Genomic DNA, 19,503 nt, shown 5'->3' on the forward strand with positions numbered 1-19,503 from the left:
GCCCATCGTAATTGAATGAATGTGTGCGGGCTACGTATACATATATTGCAGTAAACTTCATTGCTGTTTCATGTGTCCGTTGGCCACGATTGGAATTTTGACGGTTAGAGATTTTTTTAATTAATAATGCAACGAAAGGACATTTGACACTTGCAGGTGCACGGTAGTCTATTTCATGGGTGTTTTCTGAGAAACTCCCATTAAGCTAGTAAATTTATGTCACAAAACATGAGATCAACAGCTTCTTCATAAACTGTATTGGTCGTACGAACATCCTGGGAAAGAAACCCGCAGGATGTTCGTGCATGCATCTTTAAATCTTTTTCTAGTTTAAAGATAAAGAGGGTTTTCGCATCCATTAGAATATCAATCAAGATTCAGCATCTTTTCTGAATGATTCTGATGACGCATCTTCTTCATTGATTTCTTGCATCTTTAAAATGTAATGAATTTCCCCATATGTCTATGAAATTCAAACCAGAAAGTTAGAAAAGAAGACAATTTTTCTTAACCATCAAGTGAATTCCTTATGAATAAAGATTTATATATGTTCTGGATTCAAGATCCTATATCTCATGTATGAATACTGTGTCCTTTTGTTAATTCGTACTGCTAACTGATTCAAATAAAGGGTCGAATTAGAAGATTGAATTGAGTTACTTATGAGAACCTTCAGGATTCAAATGGAAATAGGTGCTATACTGATTGCGTAGACCAAAGTTATCAAAGACAGAAACAGCTTAAAGGATAATATGGGCAGCAGTAGCTAGAGTGGCAACTGGAAATCAGTTCCGATCATAGTACTCGGTGAGAAATTCCGCTGTACAGACATATCTGTGACATAATACAACAAACATGAAACGAAAACATAGTATGAAAAGCTGGCTGCCAAGGTCGACTCCCAGTGAGGTCGTCTAAGAGGCTGATCACCACAGTCCTCACAAATTCAAACCGAAGGCAAAACTCCAACCCTCTAGAGTCCTAGAGTGGCCCAAAAATGAATAATTACAAACTGGTAAGCAGCATCATTTTCTTGAATTCTTCAAAATCAACAACCCCATCCAGGTTCGTATCATACCGGCAAATCATACTTCTACAATCCTTACCAGTCTTCTCATCCCACAATCCAAGTTTTGATAACAAACTTTGAAGCTCCTCGCAAGAAATGAATCCGTCTCCATTAGAATCAAACACCTTAAATGCCTCAAAAAGGTCACATTCCTCCTTGTTGCGGCCTTCCTCATCGTCTGCTAGCCCAGCTTCGTTGCTGGCATCATCGCTCTGCTTTGTTATGGAGTCGTAAAATAACGAGAACTCGTCAAAGCTGAGGCATGACTTCCCCACCGAAGACTCAAGCTCCTCTAGGCTAAAATGGACTCCGATGCTCTCGAGAAGCCAATTGAGCTCCACTGTACTCAAAAGACCATCACCATTTTTGTCAAGTTCATGGAAAATCCGGTGCAGATCATTTGTTTTAAGGGGACACATGGTACACCTAGCTAGCTCTGGAATCACCGAACAGCACAAATAATGAGAGATTTAATTTGTGAACATACTAGCTTGCACGTATTGTTGACCTAGCATTAAGGTGGGCGATGGTATATTTATAGATGCTCCGTGGATTTTTTTTATTATAGGGAAAAGGCACAAGAATGAAAATCCGATAGTATTTTTTTCTGATGAAATAAGGAAGCTTGCAAGGAACTTGCTAGGGCCTAGAAGCCATGATAGCCGAAAAGCCTCAAGTTTCTTTGGTTTTGTGCATTTAATTTTTCAGAATTTTCGCTTATATAGTTGAATTCCACCTTCTACAGTTTGACCTCCGAACGTATGGTTAAATGTGGTCCATATATAATTTTTACATAAAAAAAATAATAATCTACATTTGTCGGCATCGAAATCTGATTTTTGAAGGACTTGGATATTTCACATATTGGTACACAGGAAAGTTGGACCAATAACAAGCGGTGCCAAATCAAGGATCCTACGTGTGGCCTTGTATAAGTAGAACATCTATGTAGTTTGATTATTCATGAAATTACTTCTGTTACTTAGTTTTACACGTAATAACAATGACCAGAAATCACTTTCTGTTCCTTAGTTTTACACGTAATAACAATGACCAGAAATCACTTCTTTTTCATTTTTGCTAGCTTACCGTATTAACACTGAATGAATTTTAAGCAGGGCATCGATGTAGAGTTTTCTGCCATTTATTCAATGTGTTGACGGCCTACAAGGACAGGTTCCGGCATCCTGACAAGCATAGAATAACAGATAAGCATGCGCAATACTTTTTTGTTTCAGCTCTGTTTTTGCCATCTTCTCCCGGAAAAAGACACGATTGTAATCGGCAAGATACACGACGAATCATTTGCAACCTTTCCGCAGCGTTGAATCCTAACAAAGGGAGCAATACTTTTTTGTTTCCGCAGCGTTGAATCCTAACAAAGGGACTTTCTATATACGCCGATAGGTTTATTCAGCTAGAATCACGACGTTTTGAGGGACAAAGAGGCTCTGTTCCTTCCTTTGTCCCTTTTAGGTCCGTGTCACGAGTAAACTTGAAACAACAAACCCCTGCGAATGCATTTTTGGTTCATGGAAGCGCAAGATTGCGAAAGGTGTGGCTCGGAACAACCTAAGACAAACTCCGAATCCACAACTCGATTATTATTATTTCATGGATCTCGATTTGGTCAGGTCTTCTTGTACCTTTGATTAAACATTTCAAACTCACTCTAGATCACCTGAATCAGCATGTGGGTGATCAAGAGCTCTCCTTGTCCAGAGAAAGGCAAGGTTCACATGAATGTTTCATGTTCGTAACAACACAGTCGAGCTTGGTTTTAGCAGTCCAATATATTGGCTCCAATGCTTGTGGATGTCGGAAGTCACGAAACGAAGGATTAAACCTCTTGGTTAAAAGATGAGAGAGCATCGATGTAGGAGAACATTCAGCATAATCTATTATTCCTTTCCCCAGAATTAGAAAAAGAATAAGAGAGACAACAAATTTTTTTATTTAAACAAAAAGAACACGAAATCAACAAAATCTTGGCAGTTCACATCACATCACCTCGTCATATCCATTCAAAACTATTTCCGGCCCAAACTTATTCATGGGTTAAGTGATGGTTTTTGAGTATCAGAGAAATAACTTGAAAGAAATTGGTCCCTGTATCAAGTTCGCCTTCTTCAAGCCTTCAATTCGAACTTTCCAGGCTCACTGAATTGCTTTTCCAGCTGCTCAATCTTTCTGAATCTGAAGCCCCTGATTCGAATTGCCTCAGGTACTGAAGTATCTTTGTAGTCAACTTTTTCCAGGAGCCAGCCCTTGTTCTGCACCGAACCTCCAGCTTTAACCTGTCAAAATATTCATGTTAGAAAAGTAGAGGAGACCACACATGAGTTCATTTTCCAAACATACCTCTGCTTCATCAATAGAGTCAATCACAAGTGCCCCATCCAAGGAGAGATCTTTGACAAAGATATTCCGACCCTTAATAGCCATGGTAGATCTTTGAGTGATGGAGCAACTTCCGCTAACTTTACTTCTGATATCTGCAAATGTCAATCCCCATGTTGGCTTCCATACAATGCGAGGCCATACTTCCACCTCTTGTCCATTGAAGACCTCCTTAACTGGATTATCCACTTGGACACCAACCTAGTAAACACATATTAAGGGAGAATGAGAGAGAAAAGTTAAGCATTAAAAAAATCACAAATTATAAGAAAAAGGCTCACAAAAAAGGAACCTTTCTAAGTATGAGGCTGTTTGCACGATAAATGGCCATTTCTCCAGAAGTTGCACTGTGATACGGATTCCCCTTTGGTACCTTCATTAGTTTTAATGGGGAAAAAAAAGTAATAAATGCAGTTCAGGACCTGAATTCCCCAATCAGAAAGCTTTTCACGCTACGTCATACAGAGATGAGCACAAAAAAGCATAAGAACCTTGAAATTGGAATTAAAGATAATCTGAAAACTACTTTCTCAAATAATAATAGAAGCCTTGAGCAGTCAACTTCTACAACTGATTATTTACTTCAAGGGATGCTTTCTACTCTTTCACATGCTTCTGGACATTGCTCTCTCGACCAGACAACAACTGGCCTTTTTCTTCCATAAAGAACGACATTGTTTCAAATAGCCAAGCTAAGTTACTACCTCTCTGTGATCTAATCTCTAAAATAACAAACCACTTGCTTCATAATCGCTCTGCATGTTTTAATAGAGGAATTGCAATGATAGAAGATAGCAGGATCGGAGAGGAGTATCTATATTTGGCTCCAGCATGTAAGCCAAGCAGGATAACAGGATCAATCAAGTAACTAACTTAAGGCATCTCAAACATTGCATGCATACGTGTATATGTCTGCTGTACCAATCAAGGCAATCAACAGCAAATTAAGTAAAGTACAGAACCACTCAAGAATTTACCTTCAGGCTTGAAGTCAAGTTGGAATAGGTGTGTGAGTAGGGTGAGGTATCAGGTAAAAAGATCACAAATCAGAAAAGTAATGATCAAGACTCTGAGTTCAGCCTTTGAGCATCACTTCCGAAGCAGTCAAACAGCAAAATTCACACAAACTTAATCCCACCAACCAAACTGGGCAGCTAAAAGTTGTCTACAGATATATACAGTTAACAAGTGGTATATGCAATCCCCAGAAATTGACTCCATAGTCTGAAGGCCCGCAGTAAGTTTTCTTTAGCACTATTGCAACTTCATTGGCCTATTTTAAATGGCACAAAATTGACAACTGAAACAATTAACAACGACCAACAATTTTTTTTACCTTGGCAGCATCCTCGGGGTTGTTCTTCACAGGTGCATAAGCAAGCCATGTATCCATCACCTAAGCAAACACATAAGAACTAGTTTAACAAGCATTACAAAGATGGCAATACCTTAATTATCAATGTTATTGCCAAATGGTGGAAAAAATGTTCAATTGAGAATACATAAAAGACTGAGTTCAACAACAGACTCAAGGGCTCAAGTCCAAGGGCAGGACTCTCAATAAGGTAGCTGAAAATCCATGCTCTTACAAAGGTAAAAATGGTTACCGTAAATCCAACTCTTGCTGATGGAGGCAGTGTTTTTGGATAATCTTGCATCATGCATTCCAGTCTAGTTGAAGATTTAAATGAAGTTTTGCTGGTATCTTTGTATCTGCAGAAAGAATTTATAAAACAATGGGCTGATATAGAATTCAGAAATGCCTTTTTATGCAGTAGCATCATGTTTCAGAACTAAAAAAAAAAAAAAAAGCCTGGCAGATACAAGTAGGAAGAATTACTTTGGGTTAACAAACTCCTTTATTGCACCTCCTGTTTTTTTGAGCTCCTCAATATAAGGATCAAGTTCCAGAATCAACTGTGAAAGGATTTACGATGAGGAAAGCAAGCATAAGCATGAAATATTCAATGGACATCAGAATATAAAATATAATCACCAAAAAAGTGATGGCAAGCTACACCAATTCCAATGATATCTCATATATGTTATACCAAAAAGAGTGTATATTTCTAAAAGGAAAAGACATTTTTATATTGCTGTTAAATCTTTTAGGATCATGAACAAGTACAAAACATGTCTGCTTTCTGCAGGATCATTTTTCTACATTTTTGGTTCATCTCAGCAATTTCATTCCATGAACATTGTGGCCCAAGATGTGGAGACAATGCACATTTAAACATTTGCGCTTCCAAAGATTATGCGTGTCTGAAACAAAAGGCTAGAGGATGGTTGGCAGGAGAGAGTGATATGAAACAATGGAACCACATGCAAGTACATGACAACTGTTCTCATCACAGTACACTTTAAGCTGCTACTAATAAAGCCAATATAAAGAAACCCATATCAAAAACAGAAAAAAACTGACCTTTTTTTAATCTGGAATTGCATTATTATACATCAAGTAAAGATAATATCAAATAAGCAGCAATCGCAATTCAAGAAAATTAACGAGCACAAGTTGTTCGATGGAATTCTGTAAGAAATTTACTTGGTTTATATTTCCTGGGAAAGGAGAATAGCCTGTCTCGCAATTGACATCTCCATCAGGAAACCCAGTTGCTCTAAGCAGAGGATCAAGTTGATTGTATTCCACATTAATCACCATGGACCTTCCTGGAAAATCAATTTCACTTGGACATTAAGAACTTACACAAAATCATAAGATATATCAGTCATTATATAGAATTTATATCAAATGGGTTAACAATAAAAATGTTTGAAAGGGTATTTGCTTGGAGTCCGAAAAAATACAAGCACAACCTTTGCTCGGCAGCATAGATCACATATCAGTCCAAAGCAAATCCCCCAACCCCCCACCACCCACCCCCCCGAATAAAGGAAGAGAGCCCATTGAGTATAGAATGACTTGGAAAAAAGAGAGGCTAAGCACATATATATCTGACTTGCAAAGAAGAATGAACGCTAAAGTACATGTATCCTTTAATTTTTTTTTTAAAAAGATAAAGCATGTGTATTCCATGAATGTTTGGAAGAATGATATTGCATACCATCAATATGAGTAAGCTTGGTGATGCCTCCTATAGCTTCTTTAGCTTTGCGAGGGACAGCAAGAGAGTTAACATGGTATCCCTTAGTGGCACTGACACCAATTGAAGCTGGAATTGCCTACACACAATCATGTAGAAACATAAAATTTGGAGTTTTCATCCAAATATAACTGTGAAATAAAATGTGTTTGCATAGACAAAACCATAAGGCGTTGAAGTAACCAAACCTTGAATAGAAGTCCATTTGTATCTTGGAAAAATAGAACCCATCTCAAACCAGCATCATGCCTAAAAAGGTGATGGAAACACAACTAAGATCAGAAGACTCGGGACCTACAAACTGCTAAACAAAAACTCATATGCAAGCAAGTCATGTAACATGGTGACTATGTCTATTCCTATATGTGCATGCATAATTATATGCCTGATGATGCCTTTATACTCTTATTTTACTTTACTAATCAGTAAGGCCTGAAATTCTACTAAGGCATCAGGGGTCACCAGTCATTCCATGTGTAGGATCAAAAGACTTCAATTTGTACTGCTTCGAAAATTAGAAAACAAAACGAATAATCAACAGAGCTTAAGAAATCCTCCTCGTTAACCAAAGATTGTCATGCAAAACCAGAATATATACTCTTAACACAAACATCCTTCAAAAAGATGAGAGGATATTCCAGGGTCTTATTTTTATTTAGCAGCATAATTATTCCAAGGATTTCAACAGACTTTCTGAAAGGGGCATGATCAAATAACATGCAAGTTCTTATGGCCACACATTAAACACACACACACTCACATGTATACACACACACACACACACACACACACACACACACACACACACACACGCACACTCACATATATATATACACACACACACACACATATACATATACATATATATATATATATAATAGAGAGAGAGAGAGAGAGAGAAGAAGAAAAGAAACTAAATAACCATTGAGGCACACCATTCATAAAGAAGGCCACTTGAGTAGAGAAGTGAGTGAACATCACCATGCCCATGGGGTTTTGTCTACAGTAAAAAGAAAAAAGGTTAAGAGAACACAAAATGATCACAAGCATTATATAACAGCCTCAAGTTTTGGGCATTTACATAATAGCTACCTGAACTCGAAATTTGTTTTGCGGATCCAAAGCAAGTCTGGCATCATTATCCTCTAAGCATGCAACTTTTTCCTAAAATAAGTAATAAAATAACATATTCATATGCATATTTTGTATTTTGAACTAGCTCTCCAATTAGGCATCAACGACTAATATGTTACCTGCTTGAGAAGTTTTACTTGAGTAGGTTTCATTCCAAAATACGAATTTGATTCTAAAAGCTCCACTATGCGTGCATGTGTATCATCTGATGTCATGATAACAAAAGGAACCTCTTTTTTCTGTCCACCTATAATTTACAAAAGCAGAGTTTACTTGGAAATGCTAGAACTATTTAACATGATAACCATCATCTTTTACTTTTTGAAGAAGGAAGGTTGAAAGTAGCTAGCTTTGACTAAAGATACTCAAACATGGCAAGGTAATAGGCTTTCGGTGACAAACCCTGTGTCATTCTATAGCTAGCTTCCTGAAGAGCCAGAACAGATTCAATATAGCACTGTAAGAAGCATGTTCCTGTTATGGTCTCAAATGGAAGAGCCACCTGAAACGGGAAAAAGAAATTCAAAGATTTTTCAACTAATCCAGATCAACATAAAGTAAATATGTTAGCAGTATCATTGTTCACCTTTATTCCATTATATCCAAGACGCTCACCAAGCCCGCCAGCAACAAGAACAAATGCAGCATTCTGGGCTTCTTTTACACCTGCCTCTTCAAATTTGATAAAGTTTTCATCGCCATAACTCAGATTTTCACCGGTAGGAACCTGCAGCGTTTTTGCTTTCATATCAACAAAAGTTCTACTTGTTTATATTTTGCTAAAGAGGCACATCCAAAAGGCCATCACTTATGTGCAACAGATGTATAGAATTTTCTCTTTCTGTTCCCCCTTTTGGGATTAACTTATTGATGATGCATGGAATTGCTAGTGTGCTCCAAGTATTTCAAAATTTTCATAAATTAACCAATTGATGAATTACTAAAACGAAATTCAACATGAACCAATGCATTGAAATTTAAATAAATTTGAAACCTAAACGAAATTTATGGAGCACAAATGAGTAGGTCAGCCATTGAAAAAGTGAAATATCTATTAACTTACTGAAGGTGTAAAGCCATCAAAAGGGTTCTTTCCTGCTCTAGAATCTGCTAAAAGTTCTCTAGCAGTCTTAATATATGATGCCAAGCCTCCAGGATAGCTAGAATTGAGCCGAGCCACCTGCAACCACATGATCTGAACGTTACTGCACAGTCAAATTGCTCGTAGAAGTCAGAACTGAAAACTCAAACTCATTGTTTACATTAATAGACAATAAACATGCATAAAAACGGCAGCAAAGAGTAACAAATCCACATTCAAAAGGATGTCCACATTAATTTCTTCTCAACAAAAGATCTGACATTCAATTTTTGCTTACACGGAAACTAGATTTCTTCTCAGATCCAATTATACCAAATTCAACATCGTTCTTTCACAGTGCCATTGTAATTTCTAATTTAACTCGCCAAAAAATATTAAAATTATAATTTAATTCTAAATCCAAATCCACATCGCAAACACTTAAACAATTCGCAATTTCCTGTCAATAGATCCACCTAAGGAAGAAAATCTCAGCTGAATTCCAAATGAAAATGAAAAAAACCTGATCAAAAAACGCTTTCTTCTCGTCATCATCAACACCGGGCTCTGGCCAATGCTCAAACAAATGAGACTGTCCTTTCTCCACTAACATCTTCGCCAACTCAACCTGCCATGTCACCACCACCAATTACAATCAAAATGAAATGCAAGATGATGTTCACACAATACACGCATGTGTGGTATATAAAAAAAACAGGCATGTACCTGTTGAGGGGAGAGGAGGTGAAGGTTTTTGTGGAGATTGGGAAGAGAGGAAGCAAAATCGCCATTGATATTAAGCTTCGAGAGAGATTCCGTCGCTACAGATGCTTCCATGCTGAAGAAGAGTCTGTTTGTTTTGTCTTGCGGATTAATAAGGAGGAGGAGGAGGAGGAATCGATGACACGGTGATTGATATTTGAGGGAGGTTGAGTTGGAGTTACGTGAATAGAAACCAAATACCACTTGCCAATATGTATCAGACGGGCAGGCAGGCAGACAGAGAGAGAGAGAGAGAGTTAAGAAACATATATAATTAATTATTTATTTAATGGGATGGTTATAAATCAGACCCCCAGTTATTATTCAGTTCACAATCCAGTCCCTACTGTTTTCTAGAGCACCCCCAATTTGGCAAGGTTAAATATTTTTTTCACAATCTAGTCCCTTGAAGTCTTAGATTTTTTTAATTTTAAATTAATAATTTTTAATGTTTTTTATTACTTTAATATATTAATATCAAAAATTAAAAAAAAATATTTTTCAATAAAAAAAATATTTTAAAAAACAATTAAGAAATTAATAGAGACTAGTCACATCACAGATCATGCTAATCCAAAAAGACTCATCTTTGGCTTTTTAATGTAAGATCCTTCAAGCACTCGCGCTTATGCTTTTCATGTACGTTTAAGAACATGATTAGCTTTCTAGGAAAAGTAGTTATTTTGGTGAGCTGTCATAAAGTGGTGTCGCTGTTTTCAGTTGTTCGGGTAATTGTCACTTCCCTCTCTTCAATCACGAGCCACTTGTAGTCCATACATATGTAGCTTGATTCCGTGAACGACCCCTCGAAGGGAATGAGGCATATGCTCCGGCTCAGCTATCCACAAAGAATATTCTCAATTCAATAATCTTTTCCCCTTCTCGCTCTCGAGCATGGTTGTCCACTCGGCAGCGGACTCAAAAAACACAAATCTGTTTTAAGTAAATTATTTTGGCTAAAAAAGCATGGTTTTCTTCTGAAAAAAATAATAAAAAAATAGGTTTTACCATGTTAATGTTTCATTAAAAATCCTTAAGTTTAGATCAAAATTCAAGTTAAAGTTTTTCAAGCGAGTTTAATAACTAATAGTGAGATCGATATTAAGTTTTTAAAAAATTATTAAAAAAACATTTGAAATGAATTAAGTTTAAAGATATTTTGGATCTAATAATTAAATTCAAATAAATTAGATCAGATAGCTATGTTAAATTTAAATAAATTAATTTTAACAAATATGTTAGATGGAATGTTCTTATATTATTTTATATGTAAATTATCATACTCGTAGAATTTTATCAACTACACCATCGACATAAACTAAGAGTGTTTTTTTACCTTCAAGCTGCAGCTTCCGTCTAGATTGGTTTATAAGTTGGAATATGCTTTTGATGTTTAACATGTCTTCTTTTATTGTATTACTTATTAAAAAAATTAATTGACATGAAGGATTCATTTTACACATGGACACAAATCATTCATCGTAATAATATAATTATTATTTTAACAAAAAATCAATGAACTTGTTAATTAGATAATACAGTCATATATAGGATACACTAGTTCATCTAAACAACTTCGTCTTTTTAACATTTAAAAAGCATATTATTATTTAAAAAAAAAATCTTAAGCTTCCATTGAGGAGATTTTTGTATTTCCAAATAAGTTTTTAATATTTATTAGATTATCTAAGAAGTGATTTGATCTTTTAATAAATATAATTATTATTTTAAAAATAAAAATAATTTATATTTAGAATGCACGTTTTAGCAAGTAAAGACTCTTGCACACTTTAAATATCGCGCAAGACATCATTCCATCTCCCTTTATGGTTGCATTATAAGCAACCCAACATGATTTTTGTAATGATGTGGTAAGTGCATACAATAGGGCAGGGATTGAGTTGTGATAAAAAAAAATTCTCTTCTTCTTCTTTTTTTTTTCTTTTTCCTTATCAAAATATAAAGATATCCTTTTATTTATTTTTTTATATCTAATTTGATTTTCATACCTTTTATTTTTATTTTTATCTTTTTTGATTATTTTTTCTCTTCAATTCCATTCATCACCATTTAATTTCATTTAATTTTTATATCAAATTTAATTTTTATCCATTTAATTGTTTTTTCTATCTTTTTTCCTAATCAAATTTTATTTTCAATTTTATTCTTTAATATTTGATTTTAAATTATTTTTACATCAAATTTAATCTCTATTTTTCTTATTGAATTCTCTTTTTCTTTGGATTTTTTTTAGTTGCTTTTTTTTATATATATTTTATCTCTTGATATTTTATTAACTTAGAATTTTATTTTATTATTTTTAAGGGTTGTTTTTTATAGGGTTAGTAGGGTCATGAGTTTTGAAAATTAGCATGGGTTGATTTTGATTTTTGATTTTTTTATTTTATATATCAACATTTAATTTATTAATAATTATTCTTTATGATTTTTTTCATTTTTTTTCTAGAAAATTATCTGAATTTTATATCCATGATTACAGGGTTAATGTTTTGAATTGACCAAAATTTTTCTTCGTTAATTTTTTATTTTTATTTTTTAATACTGTATTGTTTAATAATTAAGATTTATAGTTTTATTTTGTTTGTTTTTTAAAGAATTACCTAGTATTATAATCAAATTATAAATTTGATATATTAATGTGAATAAGTTTAGATAGGGATTTTTAAAACTTTTTTATGTTATTAATTAATTTGTTATCACTGTATTTTTAATTTATATTATTTAAATTAATAAAGTTTATCAAATCTACAAACCTCATGTTTTTTCTACTTTAATAAAAACGCTTACATTATTCTAGCATCTATTCGTGGTTGGGTTGGTATCTGCCTCTCGTAGTCAATTTCACGGCGGCGATTGTAGTTGCTTCCCCGGTATGGGCTCCATCTACATCGGGTCTCTCTTTGGGTTTTCTACCGATATTCCCTCTCATGGCAAGGAGTTGGTGTTCTGCCGAGCTTCTTGTCTTGGTAAACTGTGGTTCTCATGTCAGCATCCTGTGTTCCATGTATATCTTGCCTCTATCTTGGTTGTCTTTTATTATTATTATTATTATTATTATTTTTACAGTGGTGATGTTGCCACCTTCCTGCAGTTTGCCTTTTGTTTTATTTGCCATCTCTTTGGGCACTTTTATATGGATCCAATTGATAGAAAAGGAAAGGGCATGATCAATTAATGTACTGTATGATGATTATACTTTAATTTACTGTTACAGTGAAGCCCAGGAGTGGGGCCCGTAACGAAAAAATAAATCCATGAAACAGGCCTAAACATCCCAGTATCATTATAAAAAACTCAAAACAAGCCTACAGAAGCTTAGGCCCATTATTAAAACGCCTTAAAAACCTAATTTAATAACCCATTGGCTTAACTGGTTTTTAAGGAAAAATCAAAACCAAATCTGATCAGTTCAGTTGAGTTTATAATTAAAAAAAAAAAATTTAGTTTAGTTTGGTTTTTCATTCAAACCAAATTAAATTTATTCATCTTATAACAACTCAAAATTAAAATACATGATTTGAGATCTATTTAAAAATATAATTATAATTGTTTTTTAAAGTATTTTTATATTAAAATATATTAAAATAAATTTTTTATATTTTAAAATAAATTTGTTCATTTCACAACAACTCAAAATTAAAATATATGATTTAGGATTTATTTGAAAATATAATTGTAGTTATTTTTTAAATTATTGTTATATTAAAATAATTTTTTTATATTTTAAAATTTATTTTTTAAATTATAACATCAAAACGATTTAAAATATATTAAAAAATTACTTTTACTAAAAAAAATTAAAATTTTAAAAATACAAATTAACCCACATTTTCAAACATTTTAATTAAAGCTGACCACACCAAACCCCAGAGATCTTGGCGGACTCCAGGTTGACCAGAGCTTTGAATTTTTTTAAAAAGATAAAAGGCTATAAACTACGTCGTTTCAATTTTTTAACAAAGAAAAGCTCATAACGATATATATAAAAAAAGGGTTCTAGATTGACCGTACAAACCAAGCCGGATCCTATAAATAGGCAACAACTTGCTCACCATGTCAGACTTTGATTTCCAAACACAAGTCACTCACTCCCTCTGCCCCCCCTCTCTCTCTCTCCCCCGTTCGATTCGCTAACTGTCCTCTATTTCTGATTTACTTCAAAGCTCTCTCTTCAAAATCTTCCCAAATATAACTTTAGGTTTTCCTTTTCTATCTCTCTTTTCTTGTTCTGGCTCTCTTCAACAATATGTCATCAAAGCATCAATGTTTTTGCTGATCAGGTAAGAAAATCTTCTCCCACTTCTATAATTATGGTGGTTTTCTGTTATTTAGGAGAAAACGAGAGAGGAAAGGAGGGTTTCTTTACTGTTTGTGAATAGGGTTTCTTTGTCTAGAAATCTGCATGCATGTAGATTTTTTTGTGGTTTCCTTTTCTAAAGAAAGTCTAGACCCTTTTTTCATTCATCCCTGTAATGGGTGCGTTTTGCAGATTGTTATTTTCTGTTTCTTTTTTGAGACAAGCTGAAATTTTTATTTTATTTTTAGCAGTGAACTGATTATTTTTTATTGTCTGTCTTTTTAATTTGAAAACAGGGGTGATTAATTAGTTCAATTATATGAAGTAAGACCTCTTTTCTGGGGGGAGATATTGATGGGGTCTACCAAAAGAAAAACGTTGGAAGGAGTTCCTGTTGTTGTTCAAAGTGAAGGGTTTGTTTTTATGGATGATGAGAGGTTGGATCGGAGGTTGAAGAGAAGGAATATTGGCACTCGACGATTCAAGGTCAATTCTAATGGAAAAGGCAACAGCTGTAAAGGCATTACAGCTCTGAAGAGTAGCTCTGAAATTTTTTGTGCTCAGAAGGATGGCCATGACAGCGATGTTGGTGATGAAGATTACATGAAGTATCATGATGGTTCAGTTAGAGGGCCGTTTATTGATAGCGATGCTCCTCTTGACACGAAATCTTCTTCATCCAAGAAAAATAACGAAAGATACAGTGGTATTAAAAATACCGTGTCTCCAATGAATGCACCCATCAGCAGCAGCTGTATTCTACTTGACGATGATGATAAATATGAGGTTGATGAACATTACAAGAAGTTTTTAAAGGACTTAGATGGAGGGCTGTATGTTGATAGTGACTGTGATGCTTGTGTGGATATCAAGTCTTCATCCAAGAGAAATGTCAGGTCAACTGATAATGGTAATGCTGTTGGCCTTGTTAATCGGTTTGTGGAGAATAATGTTGGTATTAATGGGGCTTTGGATGGTGGTAATGCGGATACTAGTTTTGTTGATGATGATACTGCTCCTATGACTCTGCCTGATGGTATTGCTAGTGTTGGGACAGTTGATGTTGGTCTAGACGGTGCTAGGGCTGGAGATAATGATATCATTTATGATGGGCATCTCAATAATGGCATTGTAGGGGAAGATGAAGGAGATGATGGTAATAATAAAGATGATGGTTTTGTAGGTGATGGTGCCGACACTAATGAGGATCCTGACTATAAGATGTTCTTGGATAATCTTAGACAGGATGGGAAATCATGCATTCTTGAGATTCCACTGACTAATGAGATATCAATAACTGTTAGGTATGACTTACAAGATGGCGCATATGATGGGTGTAACATAGAGAAACCAAAAACTCAGAAGGACTGTCCAAAGAGAAAGAACAAAGGAACCACGGAATTGTTGAAGAATGATTCGAGAATTGAGAGAGTGGAAACGAGGAGTGTTACGAGGAAAGAGAGAGCGGCAGCTTCGAGAAAATTGAGGGGTGCTCCAGCAAGAGCAATGAAGATTTCAGTGGTTGAAAGCAAGAAGATAACAAAATATATGAATCCTATTTCTTGTAGAGCAGATGGACATGCTGGCAAAAGGCCTAATTCAGAATCTCTTGGTCCAACTAATTGCAAGAGCAAACAAGAAATGAAATTGGATATGACCCAGAGAATATTGAGGGATGTCCCAAGCCGAGAAAGAAAGGTTTCAGCTGTTGAAAGGAATTTGAACGGGGAAACTGTGGATCTTACAAATGAAGGTGCAAGTAAAAGGCCTAGTCCAGAAGCTCTTAGTTTGACTAATTTCGAGCGAAAACATAAGGTGAAAATGACAATGGTGAATCATATAACAGAGAATCAAAGAAAATCCAGGGCTGCTTCATCCAGAGAGAGAAAGATTTCAGCAGTTGAAAGTAAGGTGAGAGAGGAACCTTCGAATCTTGTTTCTTGCAGAGAAAATGTAATTGCAAGGAAAAGACCTGGTCAACAAGCTATTGGTATGAATAATTGCAAGCGCAAACACATGCATCTGGATATGGAGAATTGTAGGATGGAAACTCAACAAAATATAAAGGATGTTCCAGCCAAAGAAAGGGGACATTCGGCAGTTGAAAGGAAGTTTGAAAAGCAGTCCCCGAATGCAGTCCCACATGGAGCTGATGGGCATGCAAGTAAAAAGCCTAGTCCACAAGCCCCTAGCTCCACAAATTGCAAAAACAAATGTGAGATGAATCTGGATATGGTGGATCATAGCTACCGAAGTTTTTTGAATTCACTTAAAAAAGATGGTAGATATGCAGTATTCGCTCCTCAAAGTGGAAAAGGAGTTTTGTTTGGAGAGGATGAACAGGGTTCCTCTGATTCTGAGGTGATTGTCATGGACAAGGATCAATTTCTTGGTGGAAATGATACTCCATTTGTGAGTTCAAAAGCATACATTGTAGAGGTAATTCATCCTTTCCTCCTCCAATTCTTTCTCTTATTTATCATGTTTCTGTGCTTTTAAATGAATTATGTTAGCATAATTATGACAGCTGAAGTCTGTTTTGGATTTATGTTTTGGCAAATTAAGGATGAAGGTTGGATGGACAACGGAGTTTCCAGTAAATTTAGAGAGGAACTTTTGAAAATCCTTGAAAAGCCTTATGATGAAAGGGAGTTCGAAGACCTGTGGCAAAGAATATCTCACCGAAGTCATGTGAACCGTGATATAAACTTGCGGAGTGGGTGTATAAGATATGAAACAAAAGCTATTGGAAAATCTTATCTTGACCATCATGCAGGTGATTTTATCATCAGCATTGTTTTTCAGTTTACAGATGCATGCCATCTGAATTTTGAGCTCTTGTTACTCTCTTTGTTACTCTCCCTCTCTCAGTATTTATGCGTGGCCATGATAGATATACCATTTTTATGATTTTTGATTAATTTTGTTCATAACTTACTAGTAATTTTTTTTTATTTGTTCTTGTAGATCTGGAAGCAAAGATCCGATCAGCTCAGGGTAACCGGCCAGAAATTTTGAATCTCATGCGTGGTTTTTTCTGTTGGTTGATGGTGAGTATAAACTTCTATTGTGTTTTCTTTTCAAAAGCTTTTTTAGTGTTGACATCAATCTGTTTCAGTAATGCATTTAATCAATGAACGAACAAAATTGGAAATCATCTTCCTTTTCAATTCAACAAGGAAGAGAACTGTCTTTGGTTTGATATCTATTAAATTGCTAGTTTTAGCCTTAGGTAGACTGTTGTGACCTCGACTTTCCATATTTGCCAGTTAACACAAAATAATTTATGGACCTGAATTTGCTCTGTGTGCTTAAACGTGTTTGACATTGTTTTAATTGTTGCAAGCACAAATATGGCACTTTCTAATCCATATGGTTGTTACTTTTTTGTCCAGAATGCATCGCATGCTGGATCTCGAGCACTTCGACCTTGGCTGGACTCTTCATGTTTGAAAATGCGGCCAAAACATAAGAAAGAGATAGATGTCTTATGAGTGACTGAATTAGATCATGAAATATAATCTAGCATGTGAAGAAGATTGGTAGATGCGAAGGTTGTACTTCCAGAAACTATGCCAGGTAGAAGGTGCCAATGCATAGAATGCTAAATACTCATGCAACTTTTAGCGGCTCATGGAGATGAGCCGTCAGTATGAAACTGTATTTAAACATTCCACATCTCAACTTGATGCATTCATCTATGTTTTGTCTGGACACCCTATCTGTATCTTATGATTGTACATCTTCCAGCTGGCCATCATTGTTAAATAGAATGCGTGGTTTCCCCATGCTGAAATTCAGGACCCTTGCATTCATGTTGTATTTGATTTCTCCATCATACAGCAGCTTCCTTATGTAGTGCTCTATATCCGAACCAATCAGTCGCAGTGTGTATTCTGTCAATGGGGCACCCTGTTTGCACATAACACGTTAGTATTCGTAATGCATAACAGGGATCCACTGATCACCCAAACAGAACTTTACAGAACACATCTTCCATTCAAGATTGATACAGATGCTTGGTAATTCTAGGTTCCCTGGCATCCTTTTATTCAAATCAAAGCTGTTGTTGGTTAAAATGCAGTATGAGGATGCTTCAGCAGTATCAGTGCCGATTGGATGGAAAGAAGGTGATTTCAGTCCTAAAGTTGCAGCCGAAAAAAAAAGCTTTAAGTTGATGTTTTCTGGAATGGATTTTTTGTTGCGGTTGGGATGAAGAAAGATGTGGTTATATCACAAAAGGCCTCAACATCTATCACTTTGATTTGGCGTCCTCTTTGGATTAAAGATGTGTTTGTAAGGGGGTAAAGAAAGCCGACTATCTCCCTGTCCCCAGCTCTTTCTCATAATGCAAAGATCAGGGTAAGCATGTATTTACCGATGCAGTTCCATTTGTTTTAGGTTTGATACGGGACTTTTATGGGGGATTTAATATGATATAAAGACCACTAATTAATTCAGGTGCTCTTGTTTTTCAATGAAAAACGAATAAAAAAATGTCATGACATTAAATCATGTCCGATAATAATTTCAACCTGTGTTTCTTTACAAGAGGGTTTGCAAATCTAAACAAAAGATGGAGTAGAACTTCCAGCAATTTGTTATTTTAAGTTCTCTCGACTAAAAAATGCGTGATTTTATGACAGACTCACCTCGTAGTGATCCACAAGCTCCTGGAAGTAGGAGTAAACCTTATGGCAACTCTCTTCTGTCCAAACGAACTCATCTGTAGGATCAAGGATAAGGGTGAGCTTATCCATCTGAGTTTGATCGAACTCACAAGTTTCTGGGTCAATGTAGGCAGCATAGATCCTCACGTGCCGTGTGACGCTGCTGAGCCACTGCCCTCCATATTCCCTGCTCATGTTCTTGCTCTTCACGTTCACTTGTGGTTCCACTGGTCTTGGTTGCGTTGGTTGCTTCACTTTCTCCTGTTCTAGCTCCTTTTCTTCTTGTGCATCCACTACCTGTGATCCTTGGACTTCAGATTGCTGCTGAGCTGAAATAGAGATTACACGTCTCCTTCTCAGCTCTCTTCTGCCTCCAAGCCAACCCAGCATAGAGAACTTTGAACAAGCAATGTAAGAGGAAGTTGCTGCCATTGCTAAAAATCTAATGCGCTGTAGCATTTGGCACTGGTAGTCAAATTCTATAAACTTTTTGTTTGCTAGCTTTTTAGAGATTTACTTTCCAGTACTTGAGATTTTGGGAAATTCTTAAAAAAGCCAGCAGATTGAAGTCCATTTATTTTCTGGATAAGATAAGACTTAATTTTATTGACGGTACGAAGGTCTGTGTGGTGAAGAAAAGCAGAAAATGATGGGCTACCACGAATTGAGCTATGGCACTCTCTTATCTTTCTGAATAGCCTGGCATTTAGCTTTGAGCTTAATGCAGGGTTTCTATTTCCTTCTCTGTATGTATTATATTTTTGGGCTCTTTAAATTGTGCTTCTACTTTAATGAATTAAAAAGATGTATTGTCCATTTGCAACGGTGGACTTTGAACGTTCAAAACATTTGAGCTGATCATTCTTGCCACCCTCGACCTTTTTTCTTTCTTGGTTTTGTGAGGAACACGCACCAAAGGATGCGTCCAGGGTAGCGCATGGCATGACTGCACAAAAACAAAG

General features: G+C 35.6%; 4 protein-coding genes across 4 annotated transcripts; 1 reads left to right on the plus strand and 3 right to left on the minus strand.

The window, feature by feature from the left end:
- Nucleotides 1-678: 678 nt before the first annotated feature.
- LOC105127742 (Calcium-binding EF-hand family protein) lies at nt 679-1,748 on the minus strand. Its single transcript, XM_011029136.1, has one exon. It carries the CDS (start codon nt 1,486-1,488, stop codon nt 1,006-1,008), a length of 483 nt encoding a protein of 160 aa, XP_011027438.1. The 5' UTR covers nt 1,489-1,748; the 3' UTR covers nt 679-1,005.
- A 1,208-nt stretch (nt 1,749-2,956) lies between these two features.
- Nucleotides 2,957-9,803, minus strand: USP (UDP-sugar pyrophosphorylase). Its single transcript, XM_011029137.1, has 17 exons — nt 9,518-9,803; nt 9,315-9,419; nt 8,774-8,890; nt 8,297-8,437; nt 8,113-8,212; nt 7,830-7,957; nt 7,669-7,740; nt 7,512-7,576; nt 6,765-6,825; nt 6,538-6,655; nt 6,018-6,142; nt 5,310-5,386; nt 5,077-5,182; nt 4,806-4,865; nt 3,762-3,842; nt 3,431-3,670; nt 2,957-3,366 (listed from the first exon to the last, which is right to left on the minus strand). Exons 1-17 carry the CDS (start codon nt 9,626-9,628, stop codon nt 3,199-3,201), a joined length of 1,875 nt encoding a protein of 624 aa, XP_011027439.1. The 5' UTR covers nt 9,629-9,803; the 3' UTR covers nt 2,957-3,198.
- Nucleotides 9,804-13,628: 3,825 nt separating this feature from the next.
- LOC105127745 (uncharacterized) lies at nt 13,629-17,542 on the plus strand. The gene is made up of 5 exons (XM_011029139.1): nt 13,629-13,854; nt 14,168-16,310; nt 16,437-16,647; nt 16,839-16,921; nt 17,267-17,542. The coding sequence occupies exons 2-5, from the start codon at nt 14,226-14,228 to the stop codon at nt 17,363-17,365; spliced, it is 2,478 nt and encodes an 825-aa protein (XP_011027441.1). The 5' UTR covers nt 13,629-13,854; nt 14,168-14,225; the 3' UTR covers nt 17,366-17,542.
- On the minus strand, nt 17,375-19,056 carry LOC105127744 (NAD(P)H-quinone oxidoreductase subunit M, chloroplastic-like). Its single transcript, XM_011029138.1, has 2 exons — nt 18,524-19,056; nt 17,375-17,783 (listed from the first exon to the last, which is right to left on the minus strand). Exons 1-2 carry the CDS (start codon nt 18,998-19,000, stop codon nt 17,601-17,603), a joined length of 660 nt encoding a protein of 219 aa, XP_011027440.1. The 5' UTR covers nt 19,001-19,056; the 3' UTR covers nt 17,375-17,600.
- Between the last annotated feature and the right edge of the window lie 447 nt (nt 19,057-19,503).

The sequence above is a fragment of the Populus euphratica genome, unplaced genomic scaffold (genome assembly GCF_000495115.2).
Source record: "Populus euphratica unplaced genomic scaffold, PopEup_1.0 scaffold93.1, whole genome shotgun sequence".
Taxonomy (NCBI): Eukaryota; Viridiplantae; Streptophyta; class Magnoliopsida; order Malpighiales; family Salicaceae; genus Populus; species Populus euphratica.